We start from the raw sequence: 12,114 nt of genomic DNA, 5'->3' as shown, positions 1-12,114 counted from the left end.
TATATATAATTTTTTATTAGTTTTTTAACATATCATTTTCAACAATAATTAAACATACTTTTATATCTTATACACTGGGAGCCAGTGTAGGTCTTTCAAGACCGGTGTTATGTGGTCTCGGCAGCCGCTCCCAGTCACCAGTCTAGCTGCCGCATTCTGGATTAGTTGTAGTTTCCGGGTCACCTTCAAAGGTAGCCCCACGTAGAGCGCATTGCAGTAATCCAAGCAGGAGATAACCAAAGCAGGCACCACTCTGCGGGCACAGAGGGTCTCATCCTGCGTACCAGATGGAGCTGGTAGACAGCTGCCCTGGACGCAGAATTGACCTGCGCCTCCATGGACAGCTATGAATCCAGAATGACTCCCAGGCTGCGCACCTGGTCCTTCAGGGGCACAGTTACCCCATTCAGGACCAGGGAGTCCTCCACACCTGCCTGCAGACTGTCCACCAAAACAGTACTTCTGTCTTGTCAGGATTCACCCTCAATCTGTTAGCCGCCATCCATCCTCCAACCGTCTCCAGACACTCACACAGGACCTTCACTGCCTTCACTCTGGAGGATTACATCCCACACAAATCACAGAGCAAGCTTGTTTTCCAGAGGGTAGGACCTCCGAACCAATGGATTCAAATGACAAGAATGGAGATTTCGACTACACCTTAGGAAGAACTTTCTGGCAGTAAGAGCTGTTTGACAGTGGAATAGACTCCCTCGGGCGGTGGTGGAGTCTCCTTCCTTGGAGGTCTGTAAACAGAGGTTGTATAACTTTCTGCCATGGATGCTTTAGCTGAGATTCCTGCATTGCAGGGGGTTGGGATGGGTGACCCCAAGGGGTCCCTCCCAGCTCTACAGTCCTATGATTCTATGATTCTACTGTGCAACTCTATTATTCTATGTGCAGAATATGGGGCAGAGAGGAAGGATACTTACAAAACAGAGCCTTCCCAAAAGAATTAAAAAAGAAAACAATGGCAATTAGAACAGCAGCCAGCTGGCTTTTGTGCATTTATTTACAAGGCTGCTAAATTGGAGGAGAGGCTTTTCCCGGGGAAAAAATATCACATTATGCCAAAATTGTTGAGTAGAGGACCTGGAACTGCAGCCAGGATCAGAGGCAGCAACAGCAGGATGGGAATCTGGGGGAAGAGGTTTGGGGGCTTTCTGTTTTCCCCTCTGAGTTTTCAGAAAACAGATGGGACCACATTGCCTGAAATGCTCAGCCTGGAATCTTTCAGGAGGGAGAGAACATGCACAGGCAGACACACAGAGATGAACACACACACACACAAAGCTAATGGACTTTTTGTACCCTGGCCAGTATAAACCATCTTCCGTTTTAGCTGAACCGCGTGGCCTTTTGCGCAGGGGTTGCAGATTTGGACAAAGAGCCCAGCGTGGCCTGAAATACTGATCAGTGAGGTCATGTGGGGTATTGGGCAAAACTCTCACATAGGTGGGTGGGAAGAGGGCTGGCTTTCCTCCCCAGCAGTGTTGTGGGGTATTGCTATGGTTCAGGCTATCAACAGAGCGGGATGCAATCTGCAAAATGCACAGAAGCAACACACACAAGGGATTCTTGACAATGCACTTTTCCACATTCCAGAGATTCCCCGTCCTTGTAGCGCCCACAGATGCAAGAGGAAGAGGACAGAGGCCTTTGTATGGAGGGGTGGGGGCCCTGAGGCAGTGGGCACTTCTCAGCGGCCAGCTCCCATGAACCTGAGAGAGGCCTCCTCACACGTAAAGCCCTGCTTATGCACGCAGTGTGTTGCTTCTCAAATCAGTGGTTTGCAAATTGGACTGCAGCGCCCCTGGGGTGCAGTGGGGTTCCCTAGCGTGCTGCAAGGAGACAGCAGGGGGCGCTGGTGGCACAAATGATGATCAGACTTTGAAATGCTGATGGTCCTTAGGGGTGGGGAAGGTTTCTCAGGTATTGGGTGCCTAATCCTAACCCTAGCCCGTATATTTAAAGCTATGGTTTTCCCAGTAGTGATGTATGGAAGTGAGAGCTGGACCATAAAGAAGGCTGATCGCCGAAGAATGGATGCTTTTGAATTATGGTGCTGGAGGAGACTCTTGAGAGTCCCATGGACTGCAAGAAGATCCAGCCTATCCATTCTGAAGGAAATCAGCCCTGAGTGCTCACTGGAAGGACAGATCCTGAAGCTGAGTCTCCAAGACTTTGGCCACCTCAGGAGAAGAGAAGACTCCCTGGAAAAGACCCTGATCCTGGGAAAGATGGAGGGCACAAGGAGAAGGGGACAACAGAGGACGAGGTGGTGGGACAGTGTTCTCGAAGCTACCAGCACATGAGTTTGACTAAACTGTGGGAGGCAGTGGAAGACAGGACTGCCTGACGTGCTCTGGTTCAGGGGGTCACAAAGAGGCGGACACGACTAAACGACTCAACAACAACATGATTCCATGATTCTATGGTTCTTCCTTAAGCAGGTCAGCTCCACTTGGCCAGTTTTGCCATGGCTTTCAGGGCTCCTGAAAATCTATTCAAGCTGAGCAAAACCTCCTCATCCATACAACACAGTATTTCAATGTAAAGGAAAGGCATTCCGTTAGACTCAAAGCCACTGGACGGAAAGCAGGCAGCTCTGCTAGTAGTAGAAAGAACCCGTAAGGGAGGTCAGCCGTGAGCCAAGATGGGCTTCAGCACAGCTGGTTAACCTCCAGTCATTGTCCATAATAACAGGTCTGTGTCTGGAAAGGAACCAGCCCTGTGTTTTTCTGACCGCATGCGGAATCCATGGCTGGTTATTGGGTGTTTTCCGTAGCTTGGGTGGGGTCTCTGAGTGCAATCTAGCGAATCAGCCACGCGCCACGGGAAACTCTGTGGGAGGGAAATGCGCGATTGTCAGAGAGAAAGAGGCCTTTGCCCTTTTCTCAGGCGCACAAAGGGGAGCGGCTGCCTCGTCCCACCAGTCGGTTTGATAGCAACCAAATAAAACAGAGTAAAATAAATCTGCGAGAGGAGAAGACGAAAGCCAGGCATTTGGAGACGCTCAGCCTCTTTGCATGCCGGAACGAAAAAGCAAACCAGATGGGAGGAAGGTGGGACAGCCCTAAATCATGCTCAATTTGTCTAGGCTTGCAAAATTGCAAGGGGGGGGGATATAGGAAGCAGGGGGAGGAATAAAGAGGATGACGCTGCGGAACGTTTCTATCAAAACTGGCTTTGCTGTCACAGCAGAATTGCTCCAGAAGATGGCAAGATAAGAGCAATCTTTGGGCTTCCTGCTCCTCTGGACTTCATCTACATTACAAAGTAGCAGACGGGCTCTATCCAGGCACCATGATAAAGGGAGATCACAAACATTCAGAAGTCTTATTCACACATTACACTATATAATATAATAATAATATTATATTACACTACATTACACTAATCCAAACCTGTAAGAAACTGATCTTTTAATGTGGTAGCCAGTGTGCTAACTTGAATAAAATATTGGGGAGGGGGGTAGGTAAGCCCCACCCCACACAACTGATCACATGACACATCACACACATCCTATTTCAATGACAACACCCATCAACTTGGGGGGGCAGCCCCCTCAAATATTTTAAACCCCTCTGCCCCTAGGAGTTGGCTCCTATGGTGAAAGCACCTTTGGAACTCCCTGCCTATTGACGTCAGGCAGGAGCACTTTTCCAAGCCTGCAAAAAACATTTTGGTTTTGGACAAGCTGACCCAGATATCTGTAAAGCTGGTGTGTTTTTAGTCTGTTGCAGGTTTTAAGTTGTTTGGAGCATTTTAGCTGTTTCTACCAACAATTTTGCAGCTGCATTCCTTTCATAACCTGCTTTGAGGTTCTTCAACGATTGAGTGGCATATAAATTTAATGAAACAATAAAAGAAACCATAGCATAGCACGAGCGGTGTGAGTTCCCAGGGAGCCAATTGCGGCTGCTTTGCTCTAGCCAAAGTTTCTCCTGTGATCGGCAGCTGGGGGTGGACCGAATCTTACCTTCCCTGAGCTCACGGTCCAGTTTGGGCGCAGTCTTCTTCCCTACTGCCTTCCCAGAGCCATCTGCGTTGTCGCTCAGGACCCCTGAAGGAATCCTGCGGAGCAGAAGTCACAAGGAATTATGGGTGCGTAGTAACAGTGGGAGACAATTCCCCATGGCGCATTTGTTGAACACTGACATGCGGGGGGGGGGCCACATCCTGGTGGTGAAATGAGAAGGAGCTGCCCCCCAGCACAGCACCCCCCCTCCTAAAGGCTCCTCTCCCCATAGTGTTGATAATGGCAGGTTCCAGCAAGATCTCATGGAGCCTACAAGATTTTGCAAGATCCTGCTGGAAGCCGCCCCTGCGGCTTCTGCACCAGCGGCGGAGGCGAGGAAGGGTGCCCGCAGCTGCACCCCCCCTTTGTGTTTTGCCACCTGAGCTGCCTGCCTGAGCCCACCCTCATGGATGAACCGGTCAGTTTGCATTTCTCAGTGCAGAAAGTATTGAACTGATGTGTAGGGATCTTTCCTATTCTACTTAATACAAGAGGATTCTAGAAGCTACCAGGAGCTTCTCTGTGTGAGAGAAGCAGGCAGAAGGGTCATGGTTGTTTGGGTAATACCTTCTGGGAAGCTGGTTTGAATTGATTCTCTTATCTCTTCCAATTAAGGTCATGCTGACTATAAATGTAGATCAAAGAAAACTCCATGTTGCAAAACAGAACACTCTGAATGTCGCAATAGAGTGCACTGTGGAAAGGACTTCTGCTTCCATTTCAGTGATCTTTGACAGTGACATCCCACTCCTACCATTCCTGTTCATGGAACATTTATTTGACTATAAATATAGGCCAGAAGGAGCCTGGGTTTTGCTTTCCTCTCTATGTCTCTCTTCCTTCTGCTATTGTGATAGGAATTTTGAGGTCTTAGATATATGGTAATGTTCATAACCGCACGTAGATAGATCAGCACAGGAAGACCAACCTGGAACCATTTTGATTCCTAAACTGAGCAAATGGTTTCTCTGCAAGGTCAAAGTGGAAAAGCCTCCCCATTGTCTTTTCCTTCACAAATCCTGTCTTAAGGGTATGTCTCTGTTTCAATAGGGTGTGAGCCTGTGACCTGGCCCAGGAACTAAGTATTTATCACTACAAAAGAATGGCCAGGATCCCCAGGAAATCCAATCAAGTAACCTGCCAGACAGGAGGAAAAACAGTATTAAAATTTCTGTTTTAGACCGCCTTTTCTGTGATGTATGTATGATGTTTCTGGGGGTGGTCTTGATCTACAGGAGGGCAATTTCAAAAGTCTTTATAAGGCCTTGTGCGCCACTGTTCTAGGTTCCTCCTCCTTTCCTGCGGGTGGGGGGAGCACCCTGTTGCAACAGATCAAGAAATATCAGTCTTACTAGCTGCTTTGCTTCTCAATATTCTCTGGTTGGCCTCTGTTATTCTCTGCTACCAATAGGGAACCTATGTAAGGACTCTATATGGGCTGTTGGATACCCCATAAGGGAAAAGGGCAATTTTTGTTTACAACACTATGGTGTTCTGTTTAATACTAAACCTTAGCACAACAAAAGGAAGAGAGATAGAAAGAGGAGAGCAAAACCCAGGCAAAGCAAGCCCATAGGGAAATTCGTCTTGCGAAGCAACTCCCAAACGGAAAACCCTTTCGTCTTGCGGGTTTTCCGTCTTGCGAGGCATTCATCTTGTGGGGCACCACTGTAGCCCATTTGTAAGGAGTATTCCCCATGGATCCATATCTCGAATGTGGCCGCCTACCTGTGCTCATCTTGCCGAGCCCCAGAGATGCTCCAGTACGTCTGAAACGAGACAAAGATTTGATATATTAAGGGGGGGGGAGAGATTCTCTCATTTGACAAGCTGGTTTATATTAAGGATACCAGATGTCCCCGTTTCCCAGGGACAAGTCCCCAGATTTACAAATCAGTCCCGTGACAAAATCCTATCATTCCTAAAGGTAAAGGGACCCCTGACCATTAGGTCCAGTCATGGATGACTCTGGGGTTGTGGCGCTCATCTCGCTTTACTGGCCAAGGGAGCCAGCGTACAGCTTCCGGGTCACGTGGCCAGCAGGACTAAGCCACTTCTGGCAAACCAGAACAGTGCATGGAAACGCCATTTACCTTCCCACCGGAACGGTACCTATTTATCTACTTGCACTTTGACGTGCTTTCGAACTGCTAAGTGGGCAGGAGCAGGGACTGAACAACGGGAGCTCACCCCGTCACAGGGATTCGAACCACCGACCTTCTGATCGGCAAGCCCTAGGCTCTGTGGTTTCACCCACAGCGCCACCCGCGTCCCTCCTATCATTCCTACTGAAGTTGAAAAATGTCCCAATTCATTGGAAAAAAATCTGGTTACCTTAATTTATATCCATTCTGAACATATTGCCAGACAACTCACAGATTGCCTCTAGACTATCAGGTTAGCCTGCAATCCCCTTCCTTCATTTACCTGTTTAGCCAGAACCGAAGTGATGCTGTTGTCAAATTGATGCTTTCCAGCATATTCTGTGTTGCCCTCCAATATCTTCCTGGCCAGATTTTTGTCATTTGGTGTTTTTTTTTTTTCTTTTCTGAAAGCTACAACTGCAGTGCAAGCCTCCTTTGCACGACCAGCTGACATGCTATTGAGTCCTTTAAGTGTTATGTCTAATGTTTTACAATTTTTTATGTGCTGTAAGCTGCCCAAAGTGGCTGAGGAAATAATAATAATAATAATAATAATAATAATAATAATAATAATAATAATAATTTAGACGCTTCCTCTGTGCAGCTTATGCCTGACAATACTGATAGATATTAAGTACTCCTTAGCTCCTGTCCTCGTCATACTTTTCGTTTGAAATAACAAAATAAACAAATGAGACTGTACCCTCCATCCCAGAAAGCAGCACTCTCAGGAAATAGGAACTGAGTAATTTAATAATAATAATAATTTTATTTATACCCCGCCCTCTTCGGCTAGAGCCGGGCTCAGGGTGGCTAACACCAATAAAATCACAGTAAAAACATAATAGAGGGGAAAGAGAGGGGGGAACCAATTTAAAATACAGGTTAAAATGCAATTTAAAATGCAGCCTCATTTTAAAAGTAGCCCATAGATCAAAACCGTAAGGTGAGGGAAACATCAGGGTCAGACTTAGTCCAAACCAAAGGCCAGGCGGAACAGCTCTGTCTTGCAGGCCCTGCGGAAAGATGTCAACTCCCGCAGGGCCCTAGTCTCTTGTGACAGAGTGTTTCACCAAGTCGGGGCCAGTACTGAAAAGGCCCTGGCCCTAGTTGAGACCAATCTAACCACCTTGCGACGTGGGACCTCCAAAGTGTTGTCATTTGTGGACCTTAAGGTCCTCCGCGGGGCGAGCCAGGAGAGGCGGTCCCGTAGGTACATGGGTCCTAGGCTGAATAGGGCTTTAAAGGTCAAAATTTAGGAGTAATTATGAAGCTATGCCTCAGTAACGCCTTAGTAAGGCACATCCTGTCTGGACTACTGCAATGCACTCTACGTGGGGCTGCCTTTGAAAAGGGCATAGAAACTTCAACCAGCTCAAAGGGCTGCAGCCAGACTGCTGAACGCTTGCGAGAACTGCTGCTCAGGTCCAGGCTGTTGGAAAGGATGTATTCCCTTATATGAACCTGCCCAGGGGGAGGCCCTTCTCTTGGTACTACCCCCCCCCCCCAGGGATGCTTGGTGGAGATACAGGAAAGGGCTTTCTTGGTGGTGGCTGCTTCCAGGCAACTTTGGAACTTGCTTCTTCCTGGAGATGCTAGGCTGGTACCCCCCCCCTTGTTGTCCTTCTTCTGGCAGCCAAAGACCTTCTTGTTCCAACAGGCTTTTGGGAATCGGCTGCTTTTAATGAAAGGGCTGGGGCTGTGCTGTTTTTATTGCAATTATTTGTAGGTTTGAAACAGATTTTACATATGTATGTAGTTTTAATTGCATTTTAGCAATTTATTTGTCTTTTTTTTTTAGTGGTTTTATGTGTCCCCCCCCCATTAGGGGATGCCTTGAGTCCCCCATTAGGGAAAAGGAATGGGTATAAACAAATATTTTGTGTGTGTTTGTGTGTGTGTGTGTTGATACCGGGAAGAAGTAATATGGGCAGACTCCAGAAAAAGGGAAGCATCTAATCAAAGTTGCAGGGGACCCTTTTCTGGCTGAAACTTGTGAGTTAAACTTACAGAAGGGCCTTGGAATATCGCTGCTAGATATTATAGCACTGTGTTAAATCCTGGGTGGACTCTTAATTCTGCTTCTCAGGAAAGCATTACTCCAATGGTGGTAAATCGATCCAGTTTGAGAGCAACCATAGTAAAGAGGTTTCCGAAGAGGGATTATGCAAATTCCTGGAGCCCCAGTGAACCGCCAGCTCTTCCTGTTAAATGAAACCTACATGTTCACAGGCAATATCAACTTTGAGCGTGAGATGATGGGGGAATTTATGAAGGGAGTGGCTGTTTCCAGAATGTCAAGCTTATGAGTTTGGGGAGGTGTTTGGCTGGGCATTCTCTGAAAGCAAATACTTTACCTGAAGGGCCCTGGGACTGATCCAGCAATGTACTTTGCGTAGGTGACCTGGCAAACATTCCTTTCAGTGTGCAAAATGCCTCTGCAAGTCTAGATTGATCTCCTCCACAACCTGGCATGGCACGCAAAGGGCATTTCAGGAAGCACCATGGCTTGGTACGAATCTAAATCTCAACCTCTTGGGTCTGAAAGTTCCTGCCTCACACTCGCTTGCACTTACCGGCTCCGTGTACAAGAAACCCAGGCCAGCTGCTCCTGTCTGCAGCAGGTACGATTCCAGCTTATGCCGCCTCAAGAATGTCACAGCTTCCTGAAATAATCAGGAGAAGGACTTAAAACCAGGCTGGTTGTGGAAAGAGCTCTCATAATTGACAATTAATAAGAGCATTGTTTTCAAATAAATCCACAAAGTAGCTCTTTTTTTGCTTCCAAGGTGAAAGGAAGAACTTCCTTTGAAAACAAATTCAGCAACTGCACTGATCTCAGGCACTCAGTAGACAGTCTCTCTTCCTGTTATTCTAATAATAATAATAATAATAATAATAATAATAATAATAATAATAATAATAATTTTTATTTATACCCCGCCCTCCCCAGCCAAGACCGGGATCAGGGCGGCTAATACCAGATATAAAAGCAATTGATTAAAATACAACTTAAAAACAAGAATAAAATACAGCATTAAGATGCAGCTTCATTTCAGTAGAAACTCAAATCAAAAACTTTTTGGGGATGAAAACGTCAAATCTTCACCAAGCCCAGGGGAAGATGAGTTGAGGGCAACTGCTCTCACTGGGCTTTTTCTGATCTGTAGGCATAGGGGTTCAAGCCTCTGAAGAAACAGATCACCCTTCAAAATGACTCAATAGCCTTTACAGAGAACAAAAGAACAGGAAGGGGCGTAGGAAGGGGGGAGGCAGTGGGGGTGGGCCACCATGGGTGCCCTCACTGAGGGGGGTGACATTTGGCATGCCACCCGCCCGCCACTCCCAAGCCTCCCCTGAGCCGTCAGGTGAGGGGGCGGAGCTGCACTGCCTTGCTGACGGCCTTCCCCCCTTCCCCCTTCATTTTGACAGCTCTGGGGAGGCTTGTGAGTCACGGGGGGGGGCAGCGTGCCATTGCCCCCCACTCCCAGGCTGCTTCCTGGAGGGGAGAGCCTCCCCTGAGCTGTCAAAAGGAAGAGGGAAGGGAGGAAGGCTGCTGGCAAAGTGGCGTGGCTCCCCCACCGCCGCTGTCCAGGAAGCAGCTCACCATGGGCAGCTCGCTCCACCCCCCATGGGTGTCTCGCCCCCTGGGATGCTCGTCATGTGCACAGCATGTGCACCGCTCTGGGTGACGGAGCAGCTATCTCCGCCTCTGAGAACAGGTCCTTGCCCCCAAGGAGTTTGCAATATTCAGTTCAAGATGCGGGAAAAGGTGGAATTGAGGCAGCAGGGCTAGGAAGAATATGCATAGCCAGTTACATAAGGAGAGCTGATGCGCTGAAGAAGCATCAGTGTTGGCTTGGTTTGTATACCTGCAAAGGAGATTTCTGACAGCCAGCAGCCGATTCCCCGTATCGGCATCTTACCTCTCTAGGCTTGATGCTCGCCAAGTCCACAAACCCTTCCAAGTTGACTTCATAGTAGCTTTCGTTGTCCAAGACGTCTTCGTCGTCCGGATGGAACAGGAGGTAAGACCTGGTGCACTCCAGAGCTTTGACGTAATCGCCCACTGAAAGAGTGGAGGAGAACCCTTTAGACTGGAAATTTCACTTCAACTTTGCTGCCTCCTCCGCTGAGGAGAGCTTTGGACAGGGAAATTTGTTGCTGCAACCGCAGAAGATTTTGTTTAAGCAAAAACAAAAAAACCATCAACCCCACTCGCTATTATTTTTCCTGCATGTCTGGAACTGCAAAAATGGCCGTGATGGGAGGAACCACCTAGCAGGCCAGAATTTGTGACAACCGAGTCTGCCACATTCTCATGAATTGTACAGGTCTGAGCTACAGGATGGAAGTTCAGGAGTCCAAGAAGCCCCTACGCCAAATTAAGGCAATGGCATGTTCCTCCCCATCCTATTCCAGTAGTGGTACAGTGGTTAGAGAGCTGGACTAGGACCTCAAAGTCTTCTGGTTTCACTTTAGAACAAGCCACGGTTTAGTGTTGGATACAAACTCCGTGAACCGTGGTTTGTTCTAAATAAAATTAGTTAAGGCAAGCCAGAATAAAACAATCGTTTCTAACTAGAGTGAAAAACAAACACAGTTCTCCCCTAAGTTTGTACGTAACAAGGAACTGTGGTTTGTTCTAAAGTGAAAGCTCTCCTCTCGTGTACAACTTGTCAAAATCCATTGTCAAATAAGTACATCTATATTGTTGTTTTTTGAATGAGGATTTAGGTGGAGGTCTTTCTAATTTCCATGTGGGAGAAAAGTGGGGGGAAAATGGCCAGTTGTTGGAAATTTCTATGGGTTTTGTTTTGTTTTTGCAAAGTTTTTTCATAATGCATATAAAAAAGCCAAGCTGTACCTCTGTAATAGGCGAATTGCAAGAAGTCATAATGGAGGGGAAGGAAGTTGTCGATGGGCGAAAGTCTCCCGGGCCGCGTCGCCAGCTCCCTCACACACTCGTGTTGACACACCAGGACTTGCATGTAGTGATCTGTGAAGAAAGAGCAAGGGACAAATCTCAAACGGGAGGAAGGAAGCAAAAAACCTGTTATGTACTGAAGTTCTCACCCGGGGCCAGCAGGGGGATACTGTAGATAGTTTAGTTTTCACTCAGGTCCACATATGCAAGTAAGGAATTGAAAGTGACATTCAGTGATTGGATAGCTTTAGAAAGTTGTAACTAACATTGTACTGGAGCTCTATATATGCAGGCTGGCTGAACCCTTCAGTTTAGTTCTGTTCTGGGCCTGTGAATAAACAAGAGCTGTTTGAAGAATCACTGTGTCGTCTGGTATGTTCACCCACAACCTAACAAAAACCTCAGCTTCCTGCAATTTAATGAGGAATAAGCAGCAACACAAAAAAGCAACATGTTGTTTAATAAGCATTGGTTCATTACTCAAGTTCAAAACCTTCTACACTGAAGGAAAAGGATTTAGGAGAAAGTACAGGGGGCAAACTATATATTACAGTACAGGCTATAGCTAAATGCTTCCTTTCAGTCTATTTCAGCTGCCCGGGTGCATGAAAATACACTAAAATCTGGCACAGAAAGTTGGAAGGGACCCCAAAGGTCATCTAGGCCAGCCCTCCTAATGCAGGAATCACAGCTGAAGAATGCCTGAGCAATGGCCATCCAGTCTCTCGCTACAAACCTCCCATGAAAGAGAGTCCAACACCTTCTCGGGGAGTCCAGTCCACTGTCCAACATCTCTAGATGACCCCCAGTGTACCTTCCAACATCCTATGATTCTCTTCTTCATTGGAGGGTTGGACTAGATGACCCTCAGGAGCCCCCTCCAGCTCTGTAATTCTATGCTTCTATGTAATATGGGTTTCTAGTGCAGCCTCCCCAACATGGTGCAGGTTAGGGTGGCTCTGCTCAGTCTCCTCAGTAAGTGACAGCTGTCATGGCCTGGGACTTGGGCTCGGACTCGGAAC

General features: G+C 47.3%; 1 protein-coding gene across 2 annotated transcripts in view; it reads right to left on the bottom strand.

Annotated features, from left to right (window-relative positions):
- P3H2 (prolyl 3-hydroxylase 2) overlaps positions 1-12,114 on the bottom strand; it is a 112,173-nt gene that overhangs the window by 16,101 nt on the left and 83,958 nt on the right. For both annotated transcript variants that reach the window (XM_081910878.1, XM_081910879.1), the window contains exons 4-8: positions 11,033-11,164; positions 10,092-10,234; positions 8,742-8,831; positions 5,750-5,790; positions 3,983-4,077 (exon numbers count right to left, since the gene is read on the bottom strand). In XM_081910878.1, the coding sequence (XP_081767004.1) occupies positions 3,983-4,077; positions 5,750-5,790; positions 8,742-8,831; positions 10,092-10,234; positions 11,033-11,164 (501 nt within the window). The remainder of the gene's footprint in view (positions 1-3,982; positions 4,078-5,749; positions 5,791-8,741; positions 8,832-10,091; positions 10,235-11,032; positions 11,165-12,114) is intronic.

The sequence above is a fragment of the Podarcis melisellensis genome (genome assembly GCF_964234715.1).
Source record: "Podarcis melisellensis genome assembly, chromosome: 5".
Taxonomy (NCBI): domain Eukaryota; kingdom Metazoa; phylum Chordata; class Lepidosauria; order Squamata; family Lacertidae; genus Podarcis; species Podarcis melisellensis.
The sequence above is the reverse complement of the archived record's forward strand: the minus strand, read 5'-3'. Positions and strand labels throughout refer to the sequence as shown.